Source organism: Chrysemys picta, chromosome 11, assembly GCF_011386835.1.
Source record: "Chrysemys picta bellii isolate R12L10 chromosome 11, ASM1138683v2, whole genome shotgun sequence".
Lineage (NCBI taxonomy): Eukaryota > Metazoa > Chordata > Testudines > Emydidae > Chrysemys > Chrysemys picta.
In genome coordinates, this window is record NC_088801.1 from 11,641,248 (window position 1) to 11,655,852 (window position 14,605).

At 44.0% G+C, this 14,605-nt stretch overlaps 1 protein-coding gene across 8 annotated transcripts in view; it reads right to left on the reverse strand.

Annotated features, from left to right (window-relative positions):
* The window catches only part of MYLK (myosin light chain kinase), a 303,266-nt gene that overhangs the window by 131,066 nt on the left and 157,595 nt on the right, over window positions 1–14,605 (reverse strand). For all 8 annotated transcript variants that reach the window (XM_042843095.2, XM_008167811.4, XM_042843094.2 and 5 more), the window contains one exon: window positions 5,733–5,885. In XM_042843095.2, the coding sequence (XP_042699029.2) occupies window positions 5,733–5,885 (153 nt within the window). The remainder of the gene's footprint in view (window positions 1–5,732; window positions 5,886–14,605) is intronic.

Sequence of the window (14,605 nt, forward strand, 5' to 3'; positions counted from 1 at the left end):
CCGGAGCCCTCACATGCCCCCCCATCCCAGCCCAGAGCCCCCTCCTGCACTCCAAACCCCTCATCCCTTGCCCCACCCCAGAGCCCTAACCTGCACCCCAACTCTGAACCCTCTCCTGCACCTAAACTCCTTCCCAGAGCCCACACCCCGAACCTCTTCCCGCACCCCAACCCCCTGCCCAGAGCCCACTCCCGCATTCCAAATCGCTTGGCCCCAGCCCGGAGCCCACAACCCCAACCAGAGCCCTCCCCCTCCTCCCCACCCCAACCCTAGCCCGAAGCCCACTCCCGCACCTTGAACCCCTCATTTCTGGCCCCACACCCGAGCCTAGGGGAAGTCTAGCCTGGTTTATACTGTTTCAGCACACATCTGGTTTCCCTCATATAATAATCATTAGCACAGCACTCTATGCAGTGCATTCCATTGAAGGAGGTCAAAGCTAGAAAAGGTTCTTATGTTGAAAAGATTTGTCAGACTTGTTTTTAAAAATGTGCTGCTCATTTCTTGGAAATCAACCCCTTATCACATTTCAGCTATATAATACTGAAGTCAAAGACAGTTAGGTTTTTAGGATTCTCCACACTGAGTCTCTCACCCCATCAGAATTCATCAGGATTCTACTCCTGGCTCTACCTCAGACTCCCTTGGGCAAATCACTTAACCTTCCTTTATCTCAGTTTCACCATCTGTCGAGTGGGGATAACATTTTCCTGCCTTACACTGATCGGATGATAGGAGGATTAATTACTTACTGTTTGTAAGTGTTTTGAAATTGTCATAGATATATCTATATGGAGATATACCCGTCTCATAGAACTGGAAGGGACCCTGGAAGGTTATCCAGTCCAGCCCCCTGCCTTCACTAGCAGGACCAAGTACTGATTTTGCCTCAGATCCCTAAGTGGCCCCCTCAAGCACTGAACTCACAACCCTGGGTTCAGCAGGCCAATGCTCAAACCACTGAGCTATCCCTCTCCCCTCTGGTGCAATGGAAGTGCAGAGCGTGGGCCCAATCCAACAAGGTGCTAAGAGCCTTCTGTGAAATGCTGAGTCGCTTCAGCTTTCATTCATTAGAATGAGTAAGAATGCAGCGTGCTCAGCCCCTCGCAGCACTGGGCCCTATCTCATATTAATAAGGCAAATCCCAGTTACAAATTAATCCAAAACTGATGATGGGGAAGAAATGCTTTACCACAATGGCCCAAACTGGTCATTACGGGCCTGAGCCAAAGCTCATTGAAGTTAATGGAAAGTCTCCCATTGAATTCCATAGGCTTTGGATCAGGCCCTTTTTAACCATAAGGAGATGTGAGATGTTAGTTTCCTGCATTAATGCCACAATAGGAAATTACCATTGACAGAAACAAATAGGTCTAACAAGAGACAGACTAAGGGAGAGCAGTGGGGTTCTGAAGGGACAATGTCTAGGCTATTTTTACACCCTGTTTACCTTATGGGATGTGTAATATTCTTTCAGTTTTAAATTTGATCTGCAATCTAACAGCCCGTATAAGGCAGACTTTCCTTTTATAAATTATTTGCCACGCCTGCATGGGGCCTTTCTGAAAGTTATTTGAAAGCCTTTGCTCTAATTCATTAATTGTTTTCTTTGAAAAATAAAACTGAAGAGAGCTTTTGGGATTTTTGGGCAAAACCAAGTTGAACTTTCAAGACACCTCACTCCAGGTAAACTTCCCCAAATGACCACAGCAGATGTTACTGCTCCTTCAACATAGGTTTGCGTCTGTAACGGGGTCGGCACCCATCTCTCGTGAGCACCCCCTTGCGGGTGTGTCCACAGTCTTTAAATCAGTCCAGCTCTGTATGGGGCCGTATCCCCAGAGCTTCCTCCCTGGAGACACTATCTTCCTGTGGCCCTTCCCCTGCAGCCAGCCAGGTGCCTCTCACTCCCCTGGTCACTGCCGACACTGAGCTGTCTTGGTCCTACTGCTCTTCCAGGCAGCCAGGCCCACAAATCTTTCTTCTTCAGCTCCAAGCAGCAACTGCCTTCTGGGCTGTTCTGCAGTTCCTTTTATATGGCCCTCCTGGGCTCTGATTGGCTGCTTCCCCTGCAGCCACTCTAATCTGATTGGAGGACCTCTCCACTGCTCCTTTCCTGGGATGGGTGTGGCAGAACACTGAGGCCTCCAGCAGGGGGCCTTTGGGCCTACTCCACCCCATCACAGTGTCATTTTGGTAACTGAGCCAAAATGGTGATGCAGCATGAAATTTAGTTCCACATAGATTCAGAAATATGGCCAAGGACCAGGGAAACAGGTTACAGAAAGCAGAATTCTGTACACTGGTGTCAGATTAATACTGATATACAATGGGAATCTTTGTTTCCTCTGCAGCTTGATCGGAACTCAATACAAATTGTTCAAAGCCAACAATCATTTCAGGTTCAAAGGGAGCTTATCAAATTGCTCTCTCATTTTCTTTTCTATTGCTATTCACTGGAGTGAGGGAGAAAGCAGGTCTAATGGTTAGAGCAAGGGCCAGTGAGCAGGTTTTATTCTCAATTCTGTCACTAACTCACTGTGCACTTTGGGTAAATCATCTGTGGCCTGAATTTCAGAGCACTGAACACCTGCACTGCTGAAAGTCCAGCCAATAATCTTCAGGGACTCCTCATATGTAAAAAGGAATGTTACTATTAACACACGTTGGCGAAGCACTTTGAGATCCTTGGGTTAAAGGTGATATGTAAGGACACGGTACTATTATTTACTTTGCTACCTGTAGCTGGGAGTGTGAACAACTGGAGTTATGGATCACACCAGGGGACTTAAACTGCCTGAGAGAGGAATACAAAGTGGGGAGAGATAGGTCACAAGGTAGGTCAGAGGTGGGCACACTACAGCCCACGGGACCTTCCTGCCCGGCCCCTGAGCTCCTGGCCCTGGAGGCTAGTCTCCCTCCCCCGCAGCCTTCGCTCCCTGCGCCACCGGCGCAATGCTCTTGCTGGGCAGCACAGCTGCAGAGACACAGCCTGACCCAGTGCTCTGTGCTGTGTGGCGTGGCTGGCTCCAGCCAGGTGGTACGGTGGCCTGTTCTGGTGCTCTGGGTGGCACGGCTGTAGCACCGCCAGCCACCGGTGCTCCAGGCAGCGCGGTAAGGGGGCAGGGAGCAGGGCGGGTTGGATAGGGGGCAGGGGAGTTCGGGGTGGGGGACAGGGGTGTGGATGGAGGTCAGGGAGGTCAGAGGGCAGGGAACAGGAGGATTGAATGAGGGCAGGGGTCCCTGCAGGCAGTCAGGAATAAGAGGAGACATTGGATGGGGTGATGGGGAGCAGTCAGGAGCAGGGGTTCCGGGGGTGGTCAGGGAGAAGGGGTGGTTGGATGGGGCAGGGGTCCCGGGGGACAGTCAGGAATGAGAGGAGGGGTTGGATAGGGCAGTCAGGGGCGGGGGTTCTGGGGGCAGTCAGGGAGGGATGTATGGAGAAGGGAATGGGGGGTTTGGATGGGGCAGGAGTCCAGCGGGATCCATCAGGGGGCAAGAAGCAGGGGGGGGTTGGATAGGGGGTGGGAGCCGGGCCACACCTGGCTGTTTGGGGAGGCACAGCTTCCCCTCACTGGCCCTCCATACAATTTCAGAAACCCGATGTGACCCTCAGGCCAAAAAGTTTGCCCGCCCCTGCACTAGGTATTATCCCAAAATGCAGTGTCTGGTCTGGAGAAGATTTATTACTTTCCCTTTTTCCAGTATGTACATTAATTTTCTGCTGTAATCTGCCCATTGCAAACCAAACATTTAGGGTGGCCACACCAGCAGCACTGAGTGCTTCAGAGAACACTAATGCCCATTAGTATTTGCTAGGGAGCCTTATGAAAATATACAAAAGAGATAAGAGATTCTGAAATCAGAGGTTAAAATTTGGGACTATTTTTGGCACGAAAATCCATGTTGATCTGAATCACAGAGAAAGCAAATGTAATCCAAATGGCAGCAGGGATGTCAAGAGTTTTAGGGGGTGACCTAAATCTGTTAAAATGTTAAATGATTTTACAGTGAGACCCACAAACATCTAACTCTGCTCCTGTTCTCCCCGCAGATGCTGTGCATCCCATAAGCCAGGCAGAGATGGCAAGTGGGGGAAAAAACGCCTCACAGCGGCAGTTGCAGACCGATGCAGGCCAATGACAAAGCCTAAATGCAAGCTCCAAAAGTAGTTTCTGATCTACAGGAGGCAGTGTGATTCCCGCATTGGCCCTTGTGTATGTTTTTATAGGGTTACTGTTCCGCAGTCTTTACAGTTTTTCTCATACCTGAGATTAATGTGCATTTTCCCATGAACAATGCACCAGAAGGTTTTGCATTCGAATGAGGAGAGTAAATGAGCTAACTCTGAAGTGAGCCTGTGCTTGTTATTCAGCACAGAATAGGATTTCCCCTCTTGCCAGCCACGGTCTTCATATACCTGGATTTTTGAACCCCACTCAAGGCAACCTCAATTAAGGCAACTGCTGTCTCCCTCAATATATACACAATGAATGGGACCTACCTGGTCCAAATCAACCCTTTGCCTTTGTGAATACAATGATCAGCTGTTCATATCATGAAATCTGGATGCTGGTCATGTAGGACTGGGGGGAGGTGCTTGGGGAACCATACCACAATGTAATGAGACATTCTCATGGGCATCCTGGAGGTAAGCAGAGGAGGGTTTATTGAGAGGAGGGCACCCACTCCTTGCTCTCTTTCTCTGACATGCAGTAGTTTTAACCCTGAGCGAGAGGGAAGGCTGGTTCAAGTTCTCGTGCAGCGGGTTGTGGGGGAACTCCCTGCAAGGTCCCCAGTAGGAGGACAAGAGGTCAACGTGGGACAGGCCTGATGGGGGAAGTTCAATTCAATTCAGCCATGCAGTCATCCATTGCACCAGGTCAGCTGGCTGCGGATGCCTTCAGTTTGCCAGTATCCAGAGCATTATAAGCACTGATCTTTGCAAAGCGAGGAGGACTCCCAGTTTCCAGGGACAGGAGATCACCCTATTCACTCATCATAACCTTTCCTCTCCCACTCCTTTCATCTCACCCAGATTCCCTTGAGTTGGAGAGCCACTGCTCCCAGGTAGCCAGAAAGTGTTATTTGAGAGCAATTTAAAGTTAATGCTTCCATCTGGGAGTCAAGTGTATGGCCAAACTCCCAGCCCCACTGGCTCAAGGTGTGAGGAGTTGTAACTATGGCATCACACTTGCTCCTGCAATTTTGCCCCCAGGCAATGGTGTTCTCGAAACACTGCATTTTAGGGGAATGACGTGGCAGTATGTATGAACACTAGTATGCTATGCTCTGTTCCATACCTTTCCCTGCCTGATAGTTATTGATACTGCACTCATCTTGCTTCCATCACAGACACTCCTGTCCTGTAGTTATACATCCCCTCCAAGCTCAGTATTCACAAAACCTTAGCAGCACTATTTCTTGCACCATAGCTGCTTGTTATATAAAATTGCTTTGAGTGCGGTCATAGCATTTCTACTCATGCCTACTGCCTGCATATTATTTTATGCTTCAGAATCTTAATGCCTTAACAAGATCAGCCACATAGCTTTGATGCAGCTGAACACACCTTTGTAAAGCTGTTGGGAGAAGACCGTCAGCCCACTAAAGCTTATATATCCTATGGGATGCACGCATGGACACATCAACATGGAAGCGAAGAAAAAATCAAGGCAGGTCAGGGAGCATTTCTACTGCAACAGCGGAGTATTTATCTTCGAAACATTCACCTTTGACAGTGACTTGAGCACTGCAGGATGCCCGTCCTGTGCTGTTATCTGCCAGACAGGTATAAACACCATCATCTTCTGGTAAAGCATCTTGTACAGTCAACTTTGCAACCCCATCTTCGAAGATGGAATGGGCATACTGAATTGGTTCATCTGCAGACATGAAGAAAGAGAACATTTCTTAACACATCACATTCAGCAGGCCATAAATTCCATAAACACTGCTCAGTTTTAATGCACATTATAATCGTAATGACTGTAGACATGTTACAAACAAGAGCCAAATTCTGCTCTCTGATGCCCATGTGCTGCTCTCTTCTGATTACAACAGAAACATTCCACATGGATCTAAAGGCAGAATGTGGCCTTTGCTGCAGTATCATTATAGCTATGTGTGGCAGTCCTTATCCAGACAACTCTCCCACTGTCTTCCTGCTGTCCTTACTCAAGAAAATGCTGAAGGATTTGGCCCTGTATCTTTGAATAGATTCATAGTCAGGTTGGTAAGTAACAGTCAACTATTGTTTGTCCAAACAACTGTGTACACTTTCTACCAGTCTGAAATTAGACGGTGGAATTGCCACCCAGTCATGTGAACATAGATTGTAAACTCTTTGGGGCAGAGACCATCTGTTTGTTCTGTGTTTGTACAGCACCTGGCATAATGGGGTCCTGGTCCATGAATGGGACTCCCAGGTGCTACACCACAAATAATAAAATAATAATGTACTGTTCTGAACACTTCCATTTATCAACATCTTGCTAGTACTAGAAGGCATTCCAAGATGGCAAAAATGATGAAGGCTGGAGGGACTGACTTAGGAAGAAAAAGTAAGAGAATTACATCTAAATATGAATGGTTTGGTTACTGACAACTATAGCTTGATCTATATTAGAAACCTTGACTGTTCCTGAATGTGGTTTTCACCAAGTGGTTCCCCTAAGGAGGTCCTGAAAATGGTTTAAATGCTAGTGTGGACCAGATAATACTACTTTAATATTGTTTCAGAAAGTTCCACCAAGTCTCAGTCAGACTTTCTGAAATGTTACTGAAATCTGTTTTCTCTGGTCTTAATTAGTTTCCAATACTGGTTCATCAAGGATACATTTTCCTAGTTTAAATAAGGTCTAAGACAGCCTGATAGCTGTGTATAAACATCAAGTTGAGGAAGGATTTAGGGTCATCCTTTGGGGTATATCTAAGAGAAAATGGGGTGGAACTGAGCAAAAGAAATAGTAGGCTGAATTGGACAAAAAATTCAATCAGTGGGGGGGGAAAATCTCCAAGGGAAAAAAAAGAAATATTGTCTGAGTCACTTAAAGTTAGTTAGGACAAAGCACTGGAGTTTAGAGAGACCAACCATGAACTGGATGATCTAGTAGGTTTTTGCTATCTCTACTGGCGCACTCAGTCTTAGAAAGAAGACAATTTGCTTTCATACTCCATTTGCGCCTGAAGCTTGAAGTCTTGCTGTGTAGTACTTACAATGTTATACAATAGCAAGATGGATGATCTCAATCTACTATTTGTCCACTAAATCACCACCTTATAAAATGAGTAACTTTCTATCCCTTGAAAAGTTCGGGGTCAGCCTTTAACTACTTTTTTGGGAGTCAGCAATACATTTTCAGAGTTAAACCTCCAAAACCACTTCATAAAACATTCACTTCCCAAATCAGGCATGTTTTTATTGCTATTTCCTTTATCCTCTCTTCTACCCTTTGCATACTGCGGTGGCTCCAATCCCACACTTATGCATGCAATAATCCAGTTAAATCCAAATAATTATTTGCAGGACTAAGGCCCAAGATGGCAAGCTGTTTGAGGGCAGGGAGCATCTTCCTAGGCTGTGTCTGTGCATCACCTACCAGAATGGGGATCCTGGTTAAGACTCTTGGCACTACAGTAATAAAAATAAGAATTCCAGTATCAGAGGGGGGCATGCTTAAAAACATTCAGTATGCAATCTGGTTTACTGAGAACAAGATGGCATCATTTCTTCAGGCATGAATAAGCAAAAGAGCCATGCAAATGTTCTCTGTGAAAAAACAATGTAATTTCTTTTGCCATATTAACTAATCAAAATTTGTTGGTGCTTCAATTTTCCTCTTTGGGTATTAACAAAACTTTGACTTACTTTGTTTGCAGAACTACTTGCCATTTCATGAAAACACGGACACAGAACCAAAAAAACAATCAAAAAACAAAAGACAATACCACATCCAGTGGAACAACCAACAGTCAGAGTCTACCTTATGTCCCCCCTTTGTCTAGATTTATACCTAATAAAAACAATTTTCCCAGTAGGGAAATGTTCTCTTCTCCAAGGGCATAACATTCAAATCTCCATGACAGTTTGGCAGCAAGAACAATAACAAAAATACTTTACTGCTGGCAATTTATACTAGAAGAAAGGAAATTTTCCTCCTATTTATTAAAAGCTGTCCTAAAATAAAACACAACTTGGGGAATTATTTTGCTAAAAGGTTAAGGTAATAGTCATTCTTTTTTAAACCCATCAAAATGAGATTCAGCCTGGGAAAATGGGTAAACAATCTGAAAAGCATATTCAGCAAGAAGGAGATGTTTGGAACAATGAGATGTTAGCCATACCACTGCAGAAGCTAGCAATGAAATATGGGAAGGAAGAGAGCCGCAGTAGTGTGAATTCATTGTTTCATTTACTATTTATATATAGTAAATTCATTTATAAATGAACTACTGAGGTCTGCGCATCACTGCTTTATATATATTTTATTCTCACAACAAAATGACTGACCAAGTATAATTATTTTTTCAACTACAATTGGATAACACAGTAAAAGCATCCGATTGGTTAATAACTTAGATTGATGCTTAAATCACACAGTGTTTTATAACATCATGTGCTGTAAAGAGCCGCAGGAGACCCATTAAAGAGCCATTTGCAGCTCTCAAGCCTCAGTCTGAGTATCACTGGGCTAAAGCAATTCTGAGCTACATACACAAGTATCAGGACAGAGAGCAGTTCCAGTGAGATCACTCCTAGAACACTGTGGTATAGTTCCACGGTACCTCAATTCTGGGAAGTTGATATTATATTGATGGGAATGTGGAGAAGAGCAATTAAAATCATTAAAGGGCAGGATGGTACTGATTTATGAGAGATTAACAGACTCGCATAAAGAACTTGGTTATGAGCTCTCCTAGTAATCATCTATAAAGGAGATGGGGGATGTAAACAGCAAAGAGAATGAGAAGTGGCTCAGGTGACAAAAGGGATTACTAGGAATAATAGGCTTAAACTAACGATAGGACTATTTTAGGGTGAAAAGCAGGAAAACTTTGTTAAGTTGAGGAAGAGGAAGAGTCTCCAAAGGAAATTAGCAGAAGCTTCAGATAATTCAAAACTAGATTGGATAAAATACTAGAAAATGTACTGTAGGCAACAATGCTTCATGGGAGCAGTAAGAGATGGAAAAGACCTGTGGTTCCAGGATATGTGAAGATCTTCAGCTGCACCTATTTGTGCAAAATGAATATAGGCCTTCTCCATGCAGGCACTGAGAGGTAGTTACAAATGGGATAGTTGAAAGCATTTATTCATCTTCCAGGCTAGCTGATCCTTGTGCTGTGGCTTGGAGAAAATATTAAGCTTCACATAATTTCAGCTGACAAAAACGCATGGCATGCTGGATGGTTACTGAAATATATGCATGTGGCACTGTAGCATAAACCACTTTGGATATGTCTACACTGCAATTAGACCCCCACAGCTGGCCCATGCTCGCTGACTCAGGCTTGAGCTAAGGGGCTGTTTAATTGTGGTATAGACACTCGGGCTGCACCTCAAGCTCAGGTCCCTCCCCCCTTCACAGGGTCCCAGAGCTTGGGCTCCAGCCCAAGCCTGACCGGCTACACCAGGGGTTCTCAACCATCTTTCTGAGCCTCCCCCCACACAACGTGCTATAAAAACTCCATGGCTCACCTGTACCACAACAACTAGTTTTCTGCATATAAAAGCCAGGACTGGTATTAGGGGCTAGCAAGCAGTGCAATTGCCTGGGGTCCCATGCCACAGGGGCTTCATGCAGTGGGACTTCAGCTTTCTGCCCTGTGCCCCACCGAATCTAACACTGGCCCTGCTTGGCAGACCCCCTGAAGCAAGAAGGAGATGTTTGGAACAATGAGATGTTAGCCATACCACTGCACGTTAGATAGAAGCTAGCAATGAAATATGGGAAGGAAGAGAGCCACAGTAGTGTGAATTCATTGTTTCATTTACTATTTATATATAATAAATTCATTTATAAATAGTAAATAGTAAATGAAACAATGAATTTACAGTACTGTGGCTTTTTTGGGTAACATTGTTCGCTAACTATTACTCAAAATCATCACTGCCAATTGGTATAGGATGGGATTTGAGATGTTGGTTTTAACCTATAAAACCCGAAAGGTTTTGGGATCCGTCTCCCAGAGAGACTGCCTCCCTGCCCACATGATACTGATACAACTGCAGTCAGAGACCTTGATCCTGCAAAGATTTACACACATGCTTAAAGACACACACAAATCTTTATAGAATCAGAGCCAGCCTTGCCTTTCCACATTTCGCTACCTTACATTTAGTTTGCCAGTGTCCAAATTAGTTAGCCTTCCCGACAACCTGCAAACCCATTTTTTCCACTCCCCAGGCAGACACTCCCAGTTTACTCTTGAGGGTTGTGGATAGTGTAATGTCATAAGAATCTTCCTATAATATGCATGATTAATATTAGGACCAATACCTGAGTACATTCAAAATGCTATATACACACTTCAGCATTTTACAAGATATTCATGTTAAAATACAATATGTGGCCATCCCCTCCACCAACAACAGCTTTTTAATATGCATCTCCCCATTAACGCTGTCATGGTTCCATAAACTACAGTCAGGTGGTTATGATGGTTTGAACACCAAGAAGCAATGCATCAATTGCAAGTATTCTATTACAGGATAATTCTGCAACAAAAAATGTCCTTTAAAAAATGCCTCTGTCAACTGGTACCACGATGTAGTTAGCCCGCATGTAGTTAGAGTGTGGAAACAAGCATCTCTGAAGCCACCTGGTGTAGTAGATGGGGCACAGGACTCGGCGCTTGGCAACCAGAGTTCTATTCCTAGCTCTGCAACTGACCTGCTGTGTAACCTTGTGAAAGTCACTTCCCTCTGTGCCTCTGTTTCCCTTCCTGCCTTTGTCTATTTAGATTGTAAGCTCTTTTGGGCAGGGACGGCCTCTCACTATGTGGTTCTATAGTGCCTAGTGCACGGGGGGGCACTAACGTAATACAAATTCATAATGGTTTACACACAATACTGGAGCACAGGATCACCTGCCACTGTACTGTAACAATACTTGTAGATAAAACAACCTAAAGCAGCTCAACAGCCAAAAGCCATCATGAAGACTAATACAGGATTCTTGGCTGCAAAATATACAGGATCAAGTGCAGTTGTATAGAGGTTCTCTGAAGTTTTACCCAGGTTCCAAGATACAAGGGATGGCTCATAACTGGAGGTCAAAAGTCATGTGGTCAAGGTGGTTAGGAACAACCCTGAATTATAAGCAGTGGTGCAGGAGTGGGGGTGAAGGAGAGAGGGCAAACAGTAGCTCCCCATGTTCGCATTTCTGCCCCTGGGTCTGTTGTTCAACTGCCAGTGTTGATGGTGTAATGTGAATTCCAAAGAGATTCATGTTTTTAAACCAGGCTGCTTTGGTAGAATACAGCACCCTCTGTCAGCAACTGTAAAAGGCAATTATCCAGGTATGTGAAGGCCACAAAGACAAGCAGGTGGAAGGTCAATCCAAATCTAACATACTGGAGAATGGCAAGAAGAGAGTACAAATATATTGAAAATCTAGGATTTTCTATAACAATCTTGTATTTATTTATCTCTAGACTGTGTGTTTTTCAGCAGTGCCTTTGATAATAGTTACAGAAAAAGGAGTTTCTTCATGTATTTGGAGAGTCTTTATGTTGCACATATCACCCCTGAAGCACTGTGGCTAGGGTATTCTGACAGGACAATGCCCATTTTCCTGAATTCGGAAATGAAGAGTCTCTCTATGAAGAGACAGAAAGGTGCTCTGCATGACAGGAAGGCCGTGACAGGGAGTTAGCCACATGCAGTTATGTGTAACCATGCCATTCCATGATTTGGGGAATTTTTCAGGAGGAGGAGGAACCTTGGACTAGGAAGGAGACGGGGCTGACCCTGGATAATTGTGGGAGTGCTCCTTCTGTGCAGTACTTCCATCCCAGGCAGCCTTCAGCCAGACAGGCAAGTTATTTCCAGTGGGAGAGGTCAGAGCTTCTCTCACATGTGTTTATCATTGTGGATAAAACTGGGGCTTTTCCATTACAGTCATGGAGTACTGCTGAGTTACTGAGAAAGGGATCCAGCCAGGCTGTGGGAACATACCAATCTCAAGGTCACATTTTATTCTCCCTGCCACCTTTCTGAGTTCTCCCATTCACATTGAATGACTGGAAAAGTGTGCCATGTAATCAAGAATTATGTGCAAACAACTCACTGTAAAGCAGCCCTGAGAGAAGCAACTTGATAACAAAGCATGCTACTTGTTTCCCTTTAAAACTTATGGCCTGTGAAAACCTGAACCATCAACTCATGCTTTGTGAATACCAGATCAGATCATAAGGGCTAAACTGAATAATTTAGGCTAGCATTCAACGGAGATGGCGTGAACAAAAAAATCCCAAATCTAAACTCTTCTGGAATTTTGAGGAAGTTTGGATTCTATGCAGAAGACTGAAGCGTGGGCCCATCTCTAATTGTAAAAGGATCTGTTAGGACATTTAAGAGCTACATGTGGGGTTTTGTTTGTGAACTGTTCATTTGTTTAAACAAATCTGGGTTTGAGAGTATTAAACCTGATCTCAACAGAAATATTTTAATGAAATGAAAACAAAATAGGTGTAAACAGTTTTTGACAGAACATTCCCCTTCTGTGTAATATTAGAAATTCATCTTGCTAGTACAGAAAGAACCAGAAAAACAGAAAATGGAACTGCCAGTCTGGTTTCACTGTCCCAGCTGAGATAAGGGCACAAAAGACACAGCTTGGGTGGGGAGAAAGCAGTAGGAGTTTAAAAATTAAAAAATGTTTAAATGATACAAAGTACTATCAGGGAATAACATTATAAAAATCCACAAGTTTTATGTTAACAGCATCTCAAGTATTCTTTTTCATCAGCAAAGTGCATATGACGTGAGAGATACAGCAGGGGTTAAGTCCCTCAACCCCTAAAGCAAGGTTCTGATACAAAATGCATTTAGGTTAATCTTGTATGCAGTGTACCCCTTTCAAGAGTCTGATTTGTCTTGCGTATCCCAAGTTTAATCTTACTTAAAAACTACTTGCTTACAAAAATCAGACATAAAAATACAAAAGTGTTACAGCACAATGTTACTGAAAAATTGCTTACTTTCCAATTTTTACCATACAATTATAAAATAAATCAATTGGAATATATTTACTTACATTTCAGTGTATACTATATAGATCAGTATAAACAAGTCATTGTCTGTATAAAATTTTAGTTTGTACTGACTTTGCTAGTGCTTTTTATGTAGCCTGTTATAAAACTAGGCAAATATCTAGATGGGTTGATGTGCTCCCTGGAAGATTTCTGCCTACCCCCAGGAGTATGTATACTGGTCTAGATCAGTGGTTCTCAACCTATTTACTATTGTGGGCTGCATATGCAGCTCTCTCTGTGTTATGTGGGCCACATTCACACAATATATATACTACATGTATGGCCCTGAAGATGTCACGTGGGCCGCAGCTTTATGCTGATTGGGCCACAAGTGGCCCGCGGGTTGGGAACCACTAGTCTAGACAATACTTAGTCGTGCCATGAGTGCAGGGGACTGGACTAGATGACCTCTCAAGGTCCCTTCCAATCCTATGATTCTGTGAAAGAGGCAAGCTTTTGAACTTGCACAAGCTCTAGAGCTTGTTTTGCTCACCAACAGAAGTTGGCCCAATAAACACCTTAAGGTTAATCTTGTCAGCTTTAGTCCTCCAGACTCAAAGAGCTTGATGGGCCAGGTGGCTTAATGGCACAGAACTGACTACTTTCTATGGTTTCGGCATGCAAAAGCTAAAATGTACTGTGAACTTGACCTAGACATTTGAGCCAAGGGTGGAGGCAGGGATCAAGCATGGGGGTAATGATGCCAGATTCATCCTTTCCCAAGCAACCCTGTTGCCATTTTGATGTCACTTTTGGGGATAATGGTGGTACAGATAAGTAACTTTAGTGGATCAGACTAAAAACTTATTCTCTGAAGCCTCTGTTGTGCTGCTACTAAGACCAAACTTAAAAAACCAACAGTATGACACATGCTTGTCACAAGAGCCCCCTGCTGGATGCACATGAAAATTGGAATAAAGAACAAAATTGCTTAATGAAAACGTTCCCAATGGCACATTAAATCAGGGATTCTCAAACTAGGGGTCGGGACTCCTCTTGGGGTCACAAGGTTATTACATGTGGGGTCATGAGCTGTCAACCTTCACCCCAAATGCCGCTTTGCATCCAGCATTTATAATGGCATTAAATATATAAAAAAATGTTTTTAATTTATAAGGGGGGGGGGGTCGCACTCAGAGGCTTGCTATTCGAAAGGGGTCACCAGTACAAAAGTTTGAGAACCACTGCATTAAATATACCCAGACTCATTATTTAACACATACCCCATTATGGGAAGCTAACAAATTCTGTGCAGTACATATTGCTTGGTCATGTAGGTTTCTATAATGTGCTCATCCCCAGGGTATCTGAGCATCTGGATGCATGTGTTTCTGCAGCCAGAGGA